Here is a 21,404-nt window from a genome sequence, read left to right on the forward strand (position 1 = left end):
CAAAGGCATGATTGAATCGCCTAAAAAATGATTAAGAACTTGGGAAAGAAAGCAGGATACTTCCTATTCAAGATTCTGATGTATGCATGGAGAACAAAGAAGGTCCCTACGGATTGGGAGGTAGCTGTGATCATTCCCATCTTTAAGAAAGGAGACAATCAAGAGTGCAGTAATCTTAGCAGTATATCCTTGTGGTCAGTGCCTGGGAAGGTCTTCTCAAAGATCCTGGAAACTACTGTAGACTGACAAGGGGCATTCCCTACTCGTCACCACCGATTTTGCTCAAATTTATAGAACGTGCAGGGCTTGGCTAGAAAGGAATGAACCCCAAATGAGAACTCCAGATTGCCAAGCGTATAAAAAATAAAAATAAAAATGTTGACGCGGCTCTCACACCGTATAAGTCACTTACGTTAACACGCACGCCGAGCAGTAGTTGGCATAGCGGTAAGAGCTGGGACTAGTAATTTGATGGTCGTGGGTTCGACACCCTGCGTGGAGACATTTTTTCTATGGAGACGTTGAAACAACGATGTGGTTGTAAAAATGCGGCGTTTATGACTTGTGCTAGATGCAGAAATAATTATTGTTTCCCCTGTTTCTACGATAAATATCATGCCGACACATGTAAAGCATCGAAAGTCAATGAATAAAGCTTTGAATTTTCATGTACAAAGTCTTTTCGTACGCACTTTAATTACAATCCCTTGTTGAAAATTCTGACAATGAAATCCCAATTTTTTACCTTTTCTATACCTTTTGAGTATAAATAAATAAATAAATAAATAAATAAATAAATAAATAAATAAATAAATAAAATGAATTATTCGCCCCTCTGCTTAGTTGAAAATGAATAATATAAAGGTTGAGAGGAAAAAAAAGAAGTCTCCACACAGGGAGTCGAACCTACAAGCACCGAATTACTAGTCCCAGTTCTTACTGCTACGCCAACTACTGCTTGTAAGTGGCTTATACAGTGCGAGAGCCGAGTAAACATTTTTATTTTCTATACGATTGGCCATCTGGAGTTCCCGCTTCGGGTACTTTCCTTTCTAGCCAAGCCCTGCACATTCTATAATTTTGAGAGAAATCTGTGGTGATGAGTAGGGAATGCCCCCTTGTGAGAAAGGAGGTCAAGGTTAAACTTGAAGCAGCCCAGTATGGCTTCTGCCCAAATATAAGCAGGCACGATCTCATATTTACTGTTATAATGGCCAGTGCAAAACTACTGGAGAACAAGACCCCTAAAGGTGCCTTTATTGACCTGAATCAGGCATTTGATCGAGTTTTGAGGGTCAAACTCTGGAAAGCCTAAAGGAGTAGGGAGTCAGCAGATCACTTTGCAGTTCCATCAGGAGTCTATATGAGCTGTTGGAATTTTGTGCAGATGGGAAATGTGAGGTCTGTAGAGTTCATTATGAGACAAGGAGTCCAGCAAGGCTGCAGTTTTAGTCCTGTTCTTTTCATAGTGTACCTCAACTAAATTATGAATCTGTGTCGTGAGGTAATCAAGAAGTTGACGGTCGAAAATTACCTCATATAGCAGTACGACTTTGTAACCTGGCATTTGCTGATGACCTGATTGTTTACATGAAAATGTAAACTTACTACACCAACATCCACGTATGGGTGGAAGAGTTGAAGAAAAAAGGCATGAATGTGGATAAGACAAAGACCATGGTAATTAGCAAGAATGAGGAGAGGCAGAATATCGTGGTTGATGGTAATCCATTGAAGCAAGTGACAAAGTTAATGTATCTAGGCTCAATCATCAGCTCAGATGGGAAGATTGAGGAGGAAATAACAGAGAGAATAGGAACAGCAGGGTGCTTGTTTAATGCCATCCGAACGAAATTTCTAAACAAGAAGGATATCTCCAAGGGCACAAAGTTAGCTGTTTACAAATCCACCTTTGTACCCAAATTGACCTATGGCTGCAAGTCGTGGGTGATAACGAATGCACCAAGAGAAGGATCCAGGTGGCAGAGTAGATACCTCCAGAAAGTAGAGAAACCAGGAGGGACAGGATCTGAAATATAGCCGTACCAATTGGGATAGTTGGCCATGTCCACCAGATGTTGACAGACTACTTGCTGAGGTTAATGAAGGAGTCTAATTTACACCACCTTGGACAATCTGCACCCAAATTTCAACTCCAATTTGGAGTTGATTTTGAGCGTGATTCAACGTATCACACCGTAGTTTGAATCAGGCCTCAGTCTAGCACTTGGCATCTCATAAATCTTTCTAAAATTTGAGTGCAGATCATTTTTTCTCCACCTAAGACTGTGCACTATGCAGAAATTAGCAAGAATGAAATGTAATGAAACAGTCACTGCACAAAACAAAGTCATTGCATTCCCTCCACTGTTTTGCTAGCATATATCTTTTTATTTTTCTTCTTTGCCAGTGTGTGCTGTGCAAGTCCAACCTGAAATCTCCCAGAATCTGGTCTTGATATTATGCCTATGAAGCCAATGATCTTCCTGTTACCTCTTGTAATACCTGATATCTCTGCAGAACAAATTAGCCACTGCTGTTCTTAGTTATAGTTGGGACATTTTCGATTGTTTTGTTGCACAAAATCTGTTGAACATGCTTGAAATGTAACGCCCTCCCTCTCCTTACCTCCTGATCCACATATGTATTCTTACTAGATTCTGGAACCCCACAAAATATCGATACTACCAATGTTGTGATTATTTACAGTATCCAAGGCTTCAGCAAGTGAAAATCCTCTCATAAAGAATTACATTCCATAGATCCATATCACTGAGCTTTGAGTGCTTAGCATATCCATTTGGCAACTCTGAATTAAAAGTTGCTTTAGCTTAACTAATTTATTTACACCTTTTCACGGAGCATTATTGAATTGTCTAGAATATATATAATAATATTGTACAGATTACAATGTACTTACGTGAAACTTTCATGCACTTTAGTGTATAGCACTTAAAATTTAATAACATTGTTGTAACAGTGGAAAAGAAAGCATGAAACTGGGACAATTAATATATATTACATGCATGCTATGTGTACATTTAAATTGAGCGCCTTGGAGAACGCCCTCTGAAATTTAAAACTTGGAACAACTAGTGCAAGAAGTTTGAACATCCCTCAAGAGATGTCGTTACTATAAACTTATATTGTACCCTCTGGTGTAAAGATTAACTATTAAAATTCTAGAATAATTTTGTATGTGAAGGTTCCCTAAACTGGAATGTTTAGTGTTTGTTTTTTGATTTTCAAGAAAAGTTATCAACACTTCTATCTCTTCCCGCCAACTTAAGATGTCGACCAATGAAAAATTTAGTACATTTATTTTTCAGCCAATCAAACCTTACTGGTATTTATTTGATTATCCAATGAGAATTGGGGGTGTGTCAGGGCCTTAGCCCAGATTTTCCTGGAACTTCCCATCGGCTATAAAAGTTGGCACATTTTCGAACCAGGTTGTCTTAGCGATTGCTCCAGACTAGAGTGTGTTTATAAAGGAGGCGGGGGCACCTCGTCCATCTTGGCGAGGTCCACCAGCTCAAGGTAATGGCAGATCCTGTCTAAAATCTGATAGTCTTTCAAAGTTAGCTTGAGGGGAAGGTTTCAGATCTCTAGTAATGTAACTTCATTTTTCTAAAATGTAAATTTCAAACAAGCGAAAAGAACTTTACCAAAATCATGGAATAGAGAGTGAGGTACCCTCTTGTATTCCCTCTCAGCTTTATTTTGAGGTGACTATGATCTCGTAACCTTTTCTGTCTTGTAATTTCTGTTTTTTTCCATCTAGTCACCTCAGTAGTATAGGCTTAGCCTCTGTAACGTCGGACCATAAGCTCAACTAGGGTTTTATGCATTTAATGTAGATTTCTAGGAGTGCAAGTATTCGTCTCCTTACCATTTTGGTTTTTGGGCCAGTAATTTAACCTTTTCTTTTTACCAAAGGCCAGTTAGATTGGGTACTTGTTACCCCTGTTTACATTTATTTCATGTTAAAGGTATCAGACTGTTGAGCAGTTAAGATAGTGAATACTGTTTAATTTTGTTATATGTAGGTTGTGCGTAGATAGGCCTGGAAAGTATGAATTTTTGAAATCGGATTCTGAAGTGTAAATTCATAGAGTAAAGACGATCTTCTTATTAATGTAAAGGTCGAATGGTGCCTTTGGACGGCTGGAATGGAATAATGTTTGGAGAGTTGTCTCCTAGATAATTTTGTGGAGCAAAGGTGCTCTTATAATACTGCATATCTTGGATACTCTGTGTCCTGGTGGTGTAAAAGAAATTGGGAGATCTGTCTCCTTGACTGTTGGTTAAAAGGGAGCAGTTGTGCTCAAAGTCTGTAAATTGGGAGCTTCAGGCACATGTTGTAAATAGTTGTTGTTCATTTCTAATTTTGTCACGCAAGATTACGAGCTAGCCTCGTCCGTGGTCTATGGTTGTTTGCTCAGCAAAGTGTAAATATTTAATATTTGAGAAGAAAAAAAAGGAGAGGTCAAGGGAAGAAATAAAACTGCCAATTTTAAAATATTATTAAATCAATCTTTTGATTTTCCTATATCCACCCATTCATGCCTGCACCTTCTTTCACCTCTGTAAACCACGGTATCCCCGTAATACTATGAAAAAAGTTCTTCCCACGTCACTTGCTCATAATCGACTTCTTGAACAATTAGAAAATTATACGCTCGATGTGACCATATGTCAACTGTAGGTGCTGATGGATATAAGGAAAGATCTTAATCAGGGTATTCACATTAAGGAGGTTGTGAGTAAAGGGTACATATCTCTTTGTAAAGTTATATGGGTATGTAGGGGTTGTAATAAGGATGTAGAGCATTAGACACCTAGACACTGGTGAAAGAACAGGAGAATAAAATCCAGGACAGTGTAATTATTTTTTTTATGATAGGAAAGACAAAAGGACAGAGTAAGAAATGAGAGGACAGGAAGGAAATCGGAATAGAATAGCTTTACGACAGAATGGAGAAAACTAAACTTAAATGGTGTGGACATGTTAAGAGGTTGTAAGAGGGAAGGATGCCGAAGCAGACGGAGACCCAGATAGAGGTAAAGAGGACAAGAGGGAGACCCAGGGTTGAAAATAATCAAGAATAGTACAGTTAGAAAAAAATGGAATGGGATGCAGTTAAGGAAAACAATTGTAGTTGGATAGAGGATGATGGAAAGGTGCCACTGGGATTACTTGATTTAAGAACTGGAAAAGATCCAAAGGAAAGCAGGGGCGATTTCTGACAATAGTAATGTTGCAAAGTTGCAAACTTCGCCTGGGAAGACTTGGGAGTTAAGAAGACGAACTGCTTGACCAAGTGGTACATTCCAAGCTATCGGTGGAGAGGTAGATGACACTAGTTGATGAATAAGCTTGAATGAAGTTTTTAAGTCAGAAAGATAATAATATGAAGATACGAATTTGAGAGGACTAATTGGGGCAGATATTTGTTTATAGGAAAGGAATTAGGGATTGGAATAATTTTCTAAGGTCCCCCTGTAGTTGGGGGACGCAGACGAAGAATACACTCACGGTATCCCCTGCAGTTGGGGGACACATATATAGAATACACCCCCGGTATCCCCTGCCTGTCGTAAGGGGCGACAAAGGTGCGGACATGGATTGCGATTTGGTATTGTGTGTTGGACCCCCTGTGGATGGGAGGGGCTGAATAGATTTACAGATAATCTCTGCCTGTTGTAGAAGGCGACTGAAAGGGTCCCTGTTCCCTCTTTATTTTGTTAGGGTTAGTTGTAGACCGATTCAAAATTCTTGATGTGCGTGCTGCTCGGAGATGGGCCTCTTACGTGTGCGATTACACCCGAAAGCCAGCTCGTGACCGCCCAGGAATCCTGTGGGTGGTAGTGCCATGTACCGTGCAGTAGTATTCGCCTGACAACACAGGTCCCCGCTCAGCCGAATGCCAGAAGTACATGTTATTATTTTTTACTTTTTCTCTATATTTATTACTCTGTACACGCCATTGTGGGTGATTGAAGGAAGGGAGCCCTAGTGCTTATTGCCTCAAATAATTCCGTATTAAGCATTGTCCAAAATTAACGTTCTGTATTAGGCATTGTCCATCATCGGACTCCGGACAATACCTGCTACAACCAGGAGGGTATTGCCTTGGCTGCTTGGTTCAGCTAGAGTCCCCTGATCAGAGTGAGTGGCATTCGCAGAGGATGATTTCGAGCATGACTTCGACAAAACGTCTTCGGCCTGCCCAAGGTGGTCCCGCACCAAAGTCTTTAACTTTTGATTCCTTGAGGGGTTCAACCCCCTGGGAACAAGCGCAACGTGAGAAAATGGGATCCAGCTTCCCTAGGTTTCTGGTTGCTACCAGAAGTGATGGGAGTGACTTCAAGCTGGTCAGGTCTATTTTTAGTAGGCACATAGGTGTCTACAGCATACTGGAAGATATGGAAAAAAATGCACAATGGTAGTTTGTTGCTAAAGACGCGCACTGCCGTGCAAGCTGATCGGTTGCTCAAGTGCGACCACTTTGGCGATATTCCCATCAAAGTGGAGGAGCACAAGACCTTGAATCTGGTTTGTGGAGTTATCTTCCACCGAGATCTCATCTTAAACACTAATGATGAGTTGATGGAAGACATGAAGCACCATGGCGTGACACACGTCCGGCGCATGACGCGCAAAGTCAACGGCGAAAATGTTGCCACGGGTGCGTTCATTTGTCTCCTTCAGATTGTCACTGTTACCAGAAAAAGTCCAGGTAACCACCTATCGCTGCAATGTGTGGCCGTACATCCCGCCTCCCATGCGCTGCTATCAATGTCAGAGGTTCAGGCATATGGTATTTCGTTGCTCGAATCCGTCTGTATGTGGTACATGTGGCAGAGGAGCTCACGGCGCGGAACAGTGCACAACTCCTTACAGATGCACTAATTGCCCTGGTCTTCATTCACCCCGAGATCTGAACTCTCCGGTATATCTCGGTGAGAAGATCCACGAGATCAAGACCCTGGATGGTCTTTCCTACCAGGAAGTGTGCTGTAAGTTCAGTTCTATGAATGCTCCTGCAAAGACACTAGACTACACGAAGATAGCATGCAGTCTTCCAGATTCATCGTTTACGTCATCTCAGCCTGTTATGATCACTGCGCCCAAGGGTGCTGTTGCTCCTGTGGGCAAAGTCGCAAAGAATAAAAGCTCGAATGGGGGGACCACCCCACTTTCGACCACAAAGAAGTCTGTGCTGGCTGGGACTCTTAAGCCGGCACAGCAGTGGGGGGAAGGCCAAGTCTCGCCCTACCAAGTGGTTGGCGAAAGCCGTGCCCAAGCTGACGGAGGTGGCATCATCGACCAGGGCTGGGAAATGATCTCCCAGCCCATCTAAACAAGAAAAGAAGATGGAGAAGAGGAGCGCCCTTACCAGGCGCTCTTGCAATTCTCCTGCGAACGGGAAATCTTGCCCTCCATCTGGAGGGTATGAATCAGCACCAGCAGGTACACGTGCTCCAAAACCTGTGCGCCCCCCTCATAGGAGGACATCCCACCCCTCAAAAAGCCTCGAAGTTCTGGGTGTTAGCCCCCCTCATCTATCGACTACTGGATGGATGTCGAGCTATCATCTACATCTAATGATGTAGATGTTGATGTTGGTGCTTAGGTTTTAAGTATAACCTAACACTCATCATCTCTTGGTTCACACTATGTCACTGTTACAGTGGAATTGTAACGGTTATGATAGGCAACTTGCTGAGCTGTGCCAGCTAATTAGTGAGTATTCGATGAGTATAGTCTGCATTCAGGAAACTTATCAGACCTGCTCATCATAAGGTCTTGAGAAATTTCAGACTACACTCAACAGAGTGACATTATGCTAACTGGTCTTCCGGTAATGTTGGCATTTTTTTTGTCCATTCTGATACCTATAGCAAAGAGGTTCCACTAAGAACCCCTCTACCGAGCTCGATAGCTGCTGTCGCTTAAGTGCGGGCAGTATCCAGTATTCGGAAGGTAGTGGGTTTGAGCCTCACTGTCGGCAGCGCTGAAGATGGTTTTCTGTGGTTTCCCATTTTCGCACCAGGCAAATGGTGGGGCTGTACCTTAAATAAGGCCACGGCCTCTTCCTTCCCACTTCTAGTGCTTTCCTGTCCCATCGTCGCCATAAGACCTATCCGTGTCAGTGCGACGTAAAGCAAAAAAACAAAACCCTCTGGAGGCTGTAGCAGTTTGCGTTCCGCTGCCTGTCATAGTAACAGTGTGTAATGTTTCTTTTCCACCAAGCCAGCCTCTTGATATAAATGATGTAACTGATCTTATAGATCAGCTTCCACCTCTATTGTTCCTATTGGGTGATTTTAATGCCCATCACCCTATATGGGGCTCTGAAATGCCTTGCCCTAGGTGAAGGGAGTTGGAAACATTAGTAAGAGGGCTGGATTTATGTATTTTGAATACAGGTGAACTAACTCATTTCAGTGTACATTACGGCACATACTCTTGCATAGCAGCCAGACTATGCACCCGAACGCTGGTTCCCCTGTTTCAGTGGAATATACACATTGATCTCTGTGATAGTAATAATTTTCCCTTTGTTCTTGCTTTGTTGAAACAGAAATCCATTGAGGCTCCTCCTTGAGGGATACTTTAACATGCTGATTGGCCAAAGTTCACATCACTAGTTGTCTTTAACGACATGGCCAGGTGGAGTGTAGACGACGATATCAATTACATAACACAAGTTATTCTTGCTGCTGCTGAGAAGTACATTCCATCGTTTACAGAGACTCTTCGCCAAAAACTCGTTCCTCAATGGAACGAAGAATTTGCAGCAGCTATCAAAGAACATCGTCGTGCTCGTAGGCAGCCTACTGTGGCCAATTTGGTAACATTTAAGAAACTCCATGCTAAGGCATGATTCTTATTCTACAGAGTAAGAAAGCTTCATGGGAGAGATGTCATCTATGACGTCATGTACTCGGTCATCTCAAGTGTAGAATAAACTTAGACGTATTTTGGGTATCCAAGGATCATCTTCTGTACCAGGAATTTCCATTGTGGGCATTATCGTCACTGAACCACTCTAGATTGCTAACCATCTAGCCAGTCATTTCGCCGATGTGTCTGACTCCGGGAGTTACCGTCGTGATTTCCTCGCTCTGAAGCGGGAGGCAGAATGTCATCACCTCAGTTTTGCCACTCAAGCTTCAGAGGACTATAACATGCCCTTTATGTAGTGGGAACTCCGCAGCACCTTGGTGCTTTGCGAGGATACGTCTTCTGGACCACACAATGTCCATAACCAGATGTCGAAACACCTTAGTGAGGATAGTCTGTTATATCTCCTTCATGTGTGCTACCAAATCTGGATAGAGGGTGAGTTTCCGTCTCTGTGGCAGGAGGGTATAGTAATTCCCGTCTTCAAGCCTGACAAAAATCCTAAGTATGCAGGAAGTTACAGACCTATTTGTCTTACTGTTTGTGTAAGCTATTTGAGAGGAAGGTAAATCGCCGACATGTGTGGTGTCTGGAGAAACAAGGAATTTTGTCCGAGTAGCAGTGTGGTTTTTGAGCTGCTCACTTGACCACTGACCACTTGGTATGCCTGGGGAGTTCTATCCAGGATGCATTTCACCGCAAACAGCATTTGGTGGCTTTTTTTTTGACTTAGAAAAGGCCTATGACACCACATGGTGACATGGTATCCTTTCAGTTGTGCAGCAGTGGAGATTCCGAGGTAACTTGCCGGTATTTATTGCAGATTTTTTGTCCCCCCCCCCCCCGTCTATTCCCTGTCTGAGTAGGGAGGGCATATTTGCAATACTACAAATTAAAAAAAAACATTGCATGTGTTTATAGACATATAAATTAGGCAACATATTTTTGTGCTAATTATGTCAGTAATGTTTTAAACTTGACATTCAATATTGTTGATACTTTATCAGCTTGTTTACTAATTTTTAGAGTGGGCTGAAGAACTGGAGAAATATGAGACTGAATTGGACAAGAAAGAACAGAGGCTTGAGGCTCAAAATGAACAGCTGAGAGAATTGTATAAAGCAGTTCAATCGCTTGACTCCTCATGTGTTACCCCAGTTGTACTTGATGCAGCTGAAATTCTTCCAAGTTCTCTAGATAGTGAAGTAGACAGTAGAATTCAGGTGAGTGTTAATTTACTACGTGACTTCAATCTTGTTAAGTAGTGATATTCCAGTGACATACAATAACATTAAGACTGAATTTTTTACTGGTAATCAACTGAATTGTGTAGATATTAGTAAATGTATTAATGTAAATTTTGCTACTCAGTTTTCAAAGGTTTAGATCAGATGTTTCATTCGAATAATGGAAGCCCCCTGTTGCTTAGGCGAATCATCCCTAAAATTAGTAGGATTTTACTGTCAGCTGACTTCCTTCTCAATTTGTTCATGCATTGTCTAATTCTAACCTGAAATGTATAGCATAATACCCTAAATACATGTTCTGACACAATGATTATATTAGTACTATCAGCTTGGAACATGTTTATTATCAGAATTCGGATGTTTTACAAAGTGTAGATATCATGAAAGGGCCTTAGTTTTTCAACTGTTATGTACATGCTGGGTCCCTGTGTCATGAGTAGGGAAGAGATTTGAGCATATTTACATAGTTTTCATTCAATAGTACAAAATTATATGCTACCACTATTATGTAAATGAGTTTCAAATTATTTGCAACCAAAATACAAGATTTTGCTGTGCATACCAGGTGTATGCATAAGTCTTTTCTGGTTTCACTAAGAGAGGGCGCCAGTGAACAGTACGCAGCATATGAATTTGACACATGCGTCAGTGTGTTCGTCTGACAATAACCTACCAACACACACAAGTTGAGTCCACCAAACACCAGCTTCCGTGTTGTATTGTTCAGTGAACATGTCGACGTTTGTGCCTGAAAGAGAACATTTGCGGCACACATTGCTTTTCTTATGCCCGGTTTCTGGAAAGATGAGATATCTTTCCGATAACTATTGCTTTGTTACAGCTGTCGACTCGATAAATCTTCGCTGCGTTGCACAGCGGAACAGCAGCTAACTTATCGAACTGTCAACTATTGGCTCGTTGATCAAGTTTCATAAATACACACTAGATGCCACCCCTCGTACTGCTTTGTTTTTGTGCATTAGGTGTGTTCCCTAGATTGTCAGGCGCATGCGCACAAGTAATGCATCGCATTTGAGCTTTCTGTGCAGCTTCTATTATTCCCTCTTTGCCATGCAGGAAGAAATGGATATTCGACTAGTTCTTGCAGAAGTGGGTATCAGTATCGAGGTGTTTAAGGACTGTCAGAAGAATTTTATATTGTTTGAGGATTTCTAATGAAATATGCACACGAATGGCACATGTCACGCGCAATCCAGTTTGCACTGAGCCTTATAAGTATACCGTATCTCTTCCCTGTTATTACAAAATATGAACATTGTTTGATCAAAGTATAACGACATACATCGCGTAATTAACATAATTATATAACCTGTTAGTTTCTTGTAATGTAATATCGTTAATTAAAAACAATTCCACGATAAAAGTATATGCTCACTGCCAATGCAAGAAGGCCTGCAGTAGGCCTACTACGATAAATGTGTAATTATCTGTTATACTCAGTTACTAGTACCAGTGCTTTTATGGACACGAATGCAGTCACAGATACAAATATGACAAGACGCAGTAGTACTGAATCTTAAAGGTTATCGTAATTAATAATTGATCAACAGGGGACAATGGAAAATTATTTGTCACAGGACGCAAATTGTCGCTTGTAACCTCTACCATACCTACGACAGTATATTTGTTTAGCCTCAGTCTGTCTTTGAATTCATTTTCACTACTGTATAGTTCATTTGAACATTAGGCCGACGGAAGAAGATGAGAAAGCCATAGAAAATGTTAACAAATAGATATCTCCTGCTCAGGGCCCTCTAAGTTAGCAAGCGATTTGTCGAACCGATAGATGTATCTTACGTTCGTGCAACGCCAAAACACAAGTTAACCATTCGATACCGCTATAGGTTCGATATCTCACGTTCCAGAAACCAGGCATTATTTAATCAAAAGGTTGTGGAAAGTCATCGTTTGCTGGTAGAAACCTATGGTGAACACGCTCCATCGATTAGAACATGTGAGACATGGTTTTGGCAATTTAAACGTGGTGATTTCAATGTGAAAGACATTTCGCTCTGGTAGACCACAAAAGTGTAAAGATGAGCAATTATAGGCGTTACTGGATGATGGCCCAACTCAAACTCAACACTATCGCCAACAAATGCTTAATTTAAATCACACGTTGATCAAAAGGCAACCGGAATGGGCCAGAAGACATGGCAAAGTGATTTTTTTACACGACAATGCGCCGTCGTGCACAGCAAAAGCAATGAAAGACACTTTGAAATTGCTTGGATGGGACATCCTTCTGCACCCACTGTACTCCCTGACCTGGCACCATCTATCACCTCTTCGTATCAATGGGGCACGTGCTTGCAGAGCAGCACTTCAGCAATTTTGAGGAAGTTGGAAAATGACTCGACAAATGGTTTGCTGCAAAAGACAACCAGTTTCTTTGGCATGGTATTCATAACTTACCTAAAAGATGGGCAAAGCGTGTAGAAGCCGATGGCCAATATTTTGAATAAACAAAAAATGAATTTCCCTTGAAAATCACGTGTTTTCTTTGCCATGAAAACTGGCAAAAACTTATGCATACACATGGTATGCATACATAAATAAGGTGTTAAATACATTTTCCTGCTTTTAATATATATAGAAGCATATTTGTTCTATTTTTAGCAACTAGACCTTTAAGCAAAGGCTAAAAGTATGGAAAAATACCAAAGAAACAGACATTGAATTATGTTTTCCTTATTTTATTTAACGCATGCCTTTTAGTGCTGGCAATGTTAGATTACGTGTTCAGGTCGCCCATGGGTGACCCGTGTGTCTGGGTTTGATATGATGATAAATGAGGTAGGGAGAGGGCGAAACCTCATGTTGGCACAGTCTACTGCTGTCGAACAGGTCTGCTTATCTGTTCAAGGCTCAAGGTCACCATCGTCGTCGTCATATGCCCTTATTCCATACGAACACGGTGGAGAGGTCTGGAATTGAATTCACGGTTTTGGTAAATAATCATGTGATTAGAAATTGCGTGCACCACCTCTCCTACCCTGCTGGCCAACATTCTGATGGTCAAATTTTTTCCCACCAACGGGACTGAAATCGGCTAACCACGGTGTCAGATCACATATGTTCGAGTTTTACTTATTACAATCGGAGTACCCCTGTTGTTGTGTGACCTTTGTAGGCTGTTCTGCTACAGTTCACAATGTACTCATTATTAAAACCTTTTCCTGCAAGGTAAAATTGAATGAAAGAGAAGTAGGGGAATAAGAAGAATATCTGGCTTCTTGGCTACAGAATCTGAGAATGGTATGGAGTCACTACCCCCCCTGCCCCCCTGCACTCTTTTCAGACTTGCTGAATACAAGAATCAGATCCCCCTGATGATAGGTGTAGTAGTAGTAGTAGTATGATTTGAGTCTTGTTGGAGGAAAAAACAGGGTAGGAGAGGTGGTGTTTACAATTTCTTATCACAAGATTACATAAGTTACCCAAATCCTGAATTCAATTCTTCAAGTGTTGTCAGGACTTTTTCTTCTAAAATTACAACTCATTGCCTGCATGAACAAAGCAGCCCAACAACATATCTTAACATTTTCTGCTTTCCAAAATGACAGAACAACTACCCTTCATTTTGTTATAGTGTTCACTTAGGAAGAACTTAGAATTGAATTTTAATGCAATTCAGTTGTAAGAAATAAGTATTAAAATAGTTTATGTTAACCAAAGAAAAATGTACCAGAAGTTACACTAAAGCAATAGATAGGAGACACATTAACGGGAACATTATTTTTCCAGTTTGATTTTTGTTACCTGTGCCTTATGATAAATAATTTCCCATAACGCAGCATCTTCATGTGCCAATGCACTAGAAGAATGCTTTCAGGACTATCTCAGATAAACAGTACATGTTAGAAATCATTGCTTAAAGGTAATGTAGGTAATGTGAATGACAGAAAGCATGAACAACAAATGGCAAATAAGTTAATATGGGAAGGGCATCTGATTCAGAAAGTGAGGGAACCAACTAGAGTAAAGAATATTTTGGATGTGGTGCTGATAAAACCAGATGAGCTCTATAGAGAAACCGAAATAATAGATGGTATTAGTGATCACAAAGCTGTTTTTGTCCTAATTAAAAATAAATGTGAAAGAAAGGAAGGTATTAAAATTAGGACTATTAGGCAGTACCATATGGCTAGAGGCATGATTTTTTTTGCATTAATTCTTGAACGATTTTGCGAGAAGGATACTAATTTTCGCGTTATTTCGCGAAATAGATATTGCCGCATCGCTTTAATTTCGCTTTAATGAAATTCTAAAATTAATCATTAAAGGTTTTATTATTATGGTATCTGAATTATTTATATGAATGGTAGATGTATAAATTACTAGTAAGCATCCAATATTATTTCATTTTATTCCTGATTATGATTACATAGCACTTACATTACAGTATCATTGGGCCATCCTACCCATTCATTACTTTGTGAAAAGATAACATAGCACATGTTACAATGGAACTCTTTCATTAGTCATATCTGGTCATTGACAATCAAATTGTACTTCGAAAAAAATCTCTCTGCATCATTGGATGAACAGGGAACCCAAATAGACTTTTAAACAGAATTTGCAAATTTCAGCTGCATTAATTTTAATGCTAGCAGCGACTGAATTATTTCAACTTGTTGACCGGGATTTTCTTCAATTTGTTTTCGCAGAATATCTTTAAAAGCAAGGTACCCAGCAATAATATCAGACTGATTCAACATTCTAAAGCCAGACAATTTTTGTACTTTTTCACTCAGTGACGAAACATTTGTATAGTTTGATTGAATTACATTAGTTGGATGAAATAAATCATTCAAAAGTCCATATAAAATGTTAACATCACTTGGGGATATGAGCTTTTCAATTTTCTTTACAACTAAGGCACTAACATTTTGGAAGAGAAGAGTCTCGTCACTTTTTAACGATTCACTAAACCCTTCAATAATCTTACTAACTAGTTCACCAACATGGCCAGAAGCAATTACACTCATTCTACATTTCAGTTCTGTTATTTTCGAAACAAGCAAGTGAGAATATAGATAATTCCAAATTCCAAAACAACGTCTGCAATAAACTTGCAATTTTCAAAAGCAAATACTGCTTAGGATTTTACCAGGTTGCAAAATCTGGGATCTTCCATTTCTGCCAACCAGTTTACCATTGGTACAGGTTTCAGTGACAACTGTTTGAAAAATGAGTGGAGGATATCTACATTTACATGTATGTAAAAGGCAGCTTTAAACCAACTTCCCCATCTACTCAACACAGGCTCGGGATACAATGAAATTGACATATCTGGGATGTTTTCGTCTAGATATGAATGAAAAATGTGTTCGATTTTCCTTGACATATGAAAACAGTTCTTTGTGTCCGGCTCAATGGCTAAATGGTTAGCATGCTGGCCTTTGGCCACAGGGGTCCTGGGTTCGATTCCCGACAGGGTCGGGAATTTTAACCATCATTGGTTAATTTCCCTGGCACGGGGGCTGGGTGTATGTGTTGTCTTCACCATCATTTCATCCTCATCACGACACGCAGGTCGCCTACGGGTATCAAAGCAAAAGACCTGCACCTGGCGAGCCGAACCCATCCTGGGATCTCACGGCACTAAAAGCCATATGCCATTATTATTATTATTATTATTATTATTATTATTATTGTTACCGAGTTTTTGTGGTAGTTAAGCATGAAAGAAGGTGCTGGGTGGTGAATAGGTCTCAAGCTACTAAAGAGAAATTAAATTTTAAAATTTAACAAGGTTATATTTTCTTTTCAAAATTAGGTAACAACAAATAGAACAGGTACTTAGTAGCCGAAATACAACTTGAAATGTACAATTACAGGGATTAAAGAATTTGGGCTTCGAGCCCTGAAAACACAATTCTTGAGCAACTAGCTCAACTTTACGATATACCAATTTCAACAAAAGGGGCAGAAGACCCCAATCAAACCCTGGAGCCCTTGCTCCAAATTACACAGCAAAGCCTGCTCAAGGCATACAACTCTCAGTTTTAGAAAAGAGCCACTCGCTCTTAAAGTTAAGCCTCTCCCAGGCCACACCAAACTCAACTTTCAAGTTGTCCTCAAAGGACATATACACAGGGGTAAAATACCCAACCTACTGAGGTCTATTAGGAGAGAAAAGATTAATACATGACCTCTAAAATACAACTTGAGAGGAGGCGAACTTGCACTCCTAATACACTTTGTTTTTAAAACCTATTCTGGCTCTGGGCCACTAACGCAGGGGCTAATCCCATACTACAGAGGTGACTTAGAGAAGAACACTTTACATTACATAAACGAAGAATAGTTTGAGAAAATAAGGTCACCTCAAAACAAATGTGAGTGGGAGCTCGAGAGGGTTAGCACTCTCTATCCCAATATGTAGCTTTACAAAAAAGATGAAAAGAGTAATTACATTTTAGGAAAAGGTTACATGATGGAAATGCTTCGAACCCGCCGCGAGTGTTAAACTGCCGACCTAGCAAGAAAAGAAGTAATTAATAGGCCATTACCTGGTGTTGAACGGCTGAAGAAGAAAGAGGCACTTCCCGCCTCCTGCTATGTACTTAAAACACTGAAAGATGGAACAGAAGTGGCCCGGAGACCCCAAAATCAGCAGTTTATAACCTCTCGCGGAAGATTCTAGGCGTTAGGGGAAAGAAAACACCCTCCCACAAAATCTTTATTGGTTCGGGAAAAGAAACCCCTACATAGAGGAAAAAGAAACACATTATTGGTGGAAAATTAATTAAAGAAATTCGGGATTGGCTAGATCCAAACTAAGGGGAAAAAGAGGGGTATACAGCCAACTTAAACAATGACAGAAGGAAATTTAACAAAGAACAAACTCTTGAAATAAAAATTTCTCCAACAAAATAGTTCTTTGACTCCGCACTAGGTCGCACTATTGTTGATCTTCAGTAGTGTCCTCTAGAAGAGAAAGTTCACACTTCTTAATACAAGCAAAACAAAAGTACGTCGAAAATGACACAGTTCACAAACTCAAAATTTTCCAGGTAGTGACATCTTCTGAGAAATTTGGAAATTAAGACCGTAGATAAAGTTCAGACTTCCTCCAGAAGAGGAGTATTAACTGGCGCAACTTTTAAATAAACGGTGTGGAGGTGTACCGCCCGGTACAGACCTCCCCCCCCAAAAGTTCCTCCAAGGGGTAACACAGAAGAACATAAACGTTTGTTTGAAAATAAGTTCCAAGTTTTGATGTTGATATTAAGATAACTTGCAGAAGTTTTTGAGAAATTTCATAATTCAGTTCCAAAATTTTTGTTGTAGTTGGTAACGTAAGGTTTTTATATTTATCGAAGTTGAATTTCTGAAGATAAGCTTTTAATACTTAAAAGTGAAGGAAAAATTTGCAATGTCCACCAAATATTGTTGTTAAATTCCCAAATGTAATTATTGCTTATGGTGACTGTCCATGTAGTTGATGTAGATTGAGTAGGATGGCCAGACCGGCCGTTGCAGCTTGCGTCCAACGGAGGCCGCTCGGACCCCTCAAGTACCCTGAGATACCGCTCGCCCGCACTATGAGGGGAGCAGAGGTGTTGAAGTACGCCGCGCCCGCGGTGAACAGATACAGGCTGCGGGCATGTAGCAGGACGTGCGCCGCACATCAGCCTTGGCCGGGAGGAGAGCTCCGGTTCGCCGTGCACATGTCGTCTTCGCTGGAGAGGAGGGGGCCCATCCCCCTCCCCAGTCGCTGCACGGCGCTGCGCGGCTGCGGGGGCGCTGAAACATTAAAGCTAGGCGGCAGAATTGTGTTGGACTATCATCTTCTTTGAGGGTACAGGCTTGTGGAGAGGTTGAGGGGCCAGCGGCGTGCAGATATTCATGGCATTTACTATTATGAAGCCACAGTGTAAGGTGAAGCAGGAGACGGGAGCGTGGTAATGGCCGTGGCAAGAACAGGATGGCAGTTTAACGGGTCGGGGCAGGTTTTACACAAGGCTTACATCTAAAACCAAAATATTACAGAAGGGGCAGAAAGCCTTAAAAGTGAAACTCAAAAAAAAAATATAACCTTCATATCCTTTCAAAATGATATGAAGCAAGTTAACACAAAATTACACCGGTTTCACCTGGGACAGGTGAACCCTAAATATCCTCTCGGTGGCTGGATTACTTAACAATAAGGTAACCGGCGTAAGAAAATCGAGAATGATACAAGGCCCATGAAATCTGGGGGCAAGCTTGCCCGCGGGAACAAAATTTTTGACCATAACCTGGTCACCTACCTTCAAAGGGGTAGGTCTCCGTCCACGATCATACCTTTCCCTAACCTTTTCATGAGACACTTTAAGATTGGCTTTAGCCTTCTTCCAAAGATCTTTGATGTTGTCCGGATCTATTGTCTCGGGCAGAATGTCACTCAGAGACCAGAGGTTAGAGAGCGGCGAGTTGGGAACAAACTTGAACATCAAAGAAGCTGGAGTAAACTTGTGAGATTCATGAACCGCCGAATTCAAAGCAAAAGCTAACCAATGCAGGGACTTGTCCCACCTGGAAGGATCTTCATGATGATAAGCAATGAGAGCGGACCTGAGATTACGGTTAACTCGTTCAGCCAGAGATGGTTGCGGGTAATAAGCAGAAGTAGTTACATGAGATATTGATAAGTCAAAACAGAATTTACGAAATAAATTAGATGTAAAAGCCTTAGCATTATCAGATACAATATATTGACACGGACCAAAAGAAGCAAAAATAGAATTTAAGCAGGTAATGGTGGACTGAGCGGTAGCCAGCTTAGTCGGAAATAACCAGGAAAATCTAGTAAAACCATCTACACATACAAAGATAAACTTGTTGGCATTGCCCTTTGACTGGGGGAAGGGTCCCACATAATCAATATACAGGCGTTCCATGGGGCGCGACGCTTGATGAGAAGACAAAAGGCCTACTTTAGTGGACATGGTGGGTTTACTGATCAAACAAGATTTACAAGCTTTTACGAGTTCCCGAATTTCACCGTCCATACCTTTCCAGATGAACATTTCACGAATCTTTTCACGGGTTTTAAAGATTCCAAGATGCCTCCCCAATGGGGTCTCATGATAGTATCTGAAGATCATAGGCACGAGAACAGCTGGAACGACAACTTTCATCATCTTGTCATGCCTCGAAGGGCAACATAAAACACCATTCCTCAGAACATAAGGGACGACATGCTCCCCAGAAGAAAGGGTTTCCATTATCGGAGCCAGCGTCGGATCTTCACGTTGGTATTTCTCGATATCCCTAAAGAGCATGGGGGCATCAGTTAAAATGGCATTAACATCAAATAGTGTGGACTCGGGAGGTGATGAACGGTCGACCGGTTCATGGTTCTCAACGTCGTTTGAAAACATACGGCTGAGTCCATCAGCAACCACATTTTCAGTACCTCTGATATGCCTGACATCGAATTGGAAGGCAGAAATACGGATAGCCCAACGGGCTATACGACCAGTACGACGCGGCCTACCTAAGACCCAGCTTAAGGCTTGGTTATCTGTCTCCAGGTCGAATTTGACATGTTCCAGATAGAGACGGAACTTTTCTAAGGCAAATAAAACTGCCAAACCTTCGAGCTCATAGATGGAATACTTGGCTTCTTGAGCCGACAAAGTCCTAGATGCATAGGCGATGGGGCGCCTCCCTAGTTCAGTCTCTTGAAGAAGGACTGCAGCTACCGCTGACGACGACGCGTCCGTTTGGACGATGAATTTCTTCGAGAAATCAGGCATAGCAAGTACAGGGGCATTACAGAGAGCTAATTTAAGATCTTCGAAAGCGGCTTGTTGAGAAGGTCCCCACTCGAATTTGATGCCTTTCCTACGAAGAAGGTTTAAGGGCGCCGCTCTATTAGCGAAGTTAGGAATAAACTTCCTGAAGAAATTCACCATACCAATGAATCTAGCGATACCTTTGATGTCCTTAGGAGGTTTAAAATCACGGATGGCCTGTGTTCTAGAATGATCGACAGCTACCCCACCGGGTGACACAATATGCCCTAGGAATGACATAGAGGGCTTAGCAAAGGCAACCTTGGACAACTTGACAGTTAACCCCGCCTTACGAAGGCGATTCAGAACTTCTCGCAGATGATCTAGATGTTCTTCAAAAGTCTCGGAAAATACGACGACATCATCCAAGTAGTGATATAAGTACTCAAATTTGATGTCGGAGAAGACCCTATCTAGTAGCCTAGTGAGCACAGCTGCCCTGGTGGGGAGCCCGAAAGGCACGCGGTTGTATTCGTATAAGTTCCAGTCCGTGGCAAACGCTGTAAGATGTTTAGACTCCTCGGCAAGGGGAATTTGATTATAGGCCTGATTCAAGTCCAAGATGGTGAAGAACTTGGCCTTACGAAACCATGAAAAGCAAGAATGAAGGTCGGGAAGGGGCACTGATTGCAACACCACCTTCCGATTGAGAGCCCTGTAATCAATGACAGGCCTGAAGCCTCCTTGGGGTTTCGGGACTAGAAAAATAGGCGAAGAATACGCTGACTTAGAGGGCCTAATAATACCATCCTTCAACATCTGATCGATGATTTCTTTCAGAGCCTTCATTTTAGGTGGAGATAGCCTATACGGTGGAAAACGGACAGGAATCGAGTCCGTGACCTCAATTTTGTATTCAATAAGGTCAGTAACACCAAGAGTATCAGAGAACACCTCGGGAAACGACTGACACAGTTTGCGAATACTATCAGCCTGCTCCTCAGGTAGATGTCTAAGGTCTAACAACATCTCATCCTGGGTAGGCGAAATAGATGAACATGATACAGAATTACACTTTAACAAGGGAATTCTACAATTGGACGCAAATTTGAATGTGCACGACCTACTCTGGAGATCGAGCACAAGACCAGTGTGAGAAATAAAGTCCGCTCCCAATATAATGGGGCAAGACAATTGCTTGGCCACAAACAATTTAACTTTCCATGTAAACTTAAAAACACGAATTTTGACCAGTAAGGAACCTAGAATTTCTAATGGAGATGAATTAGCCGAAACGTATTGAACAGGAGAAGAGACATAGTCAGGGAGTTTACAAACAGATTTCAATTTAGAATACCAATCAGCCGAAATAATGGAACAAACACTGCCTGAATCTAAGAGAGCTGTTATAGGCTCGTTATGTAACTCAATCTTAAGAAAAGGAACAGGTGCGGGGGTATCCGCCGCAATCCTAAGACACTCTTTAGGGCA

At 41.3% G+C, this 21,404-nt stretch overlaps 1 protein-coding gene across 2 annotated transcripts in view; it reads left to right on the plus strand.

Annotated features, from left to right (window-relative positions):
- Positions 1 to 21,404, plus strand: part of LOC136874436 (HAUS augmin-like complex subunit 6) — a 333,441-nt gene that overhangs the window by 181,045 nt on the left and 130,992 nt on the right. For both annotated transcript variants that reach the window (XM_068227904.1, XM_068227905.1), the window contains exon 6: positions 9,941 to 10,137. In XM_068227904.1, coding sequence (XP_068084005.1) covers positions 9,941 to 10,137 — 197 coding nt within the window. The remainder of the gene's footprint in view (positions 1 to 9,940; positions 10,138 to 21,404) is intronic.

The sequence above is a fragment of the Anabrus simplex genome, chromosome 5 (assembly GCF_040414725.1).
Source record: "Anabrus simplex isolate iqAnaSimp1 chromosome 5, ASM4041472v1, whole genome shotgun sequence".
NCBI classification, from domain to species: Eukaryota; Metazoa; Arthropoda; class Insecta; order Orthoptera; family Tettigoniidae; genus Anabrus; species Anabrus simplex.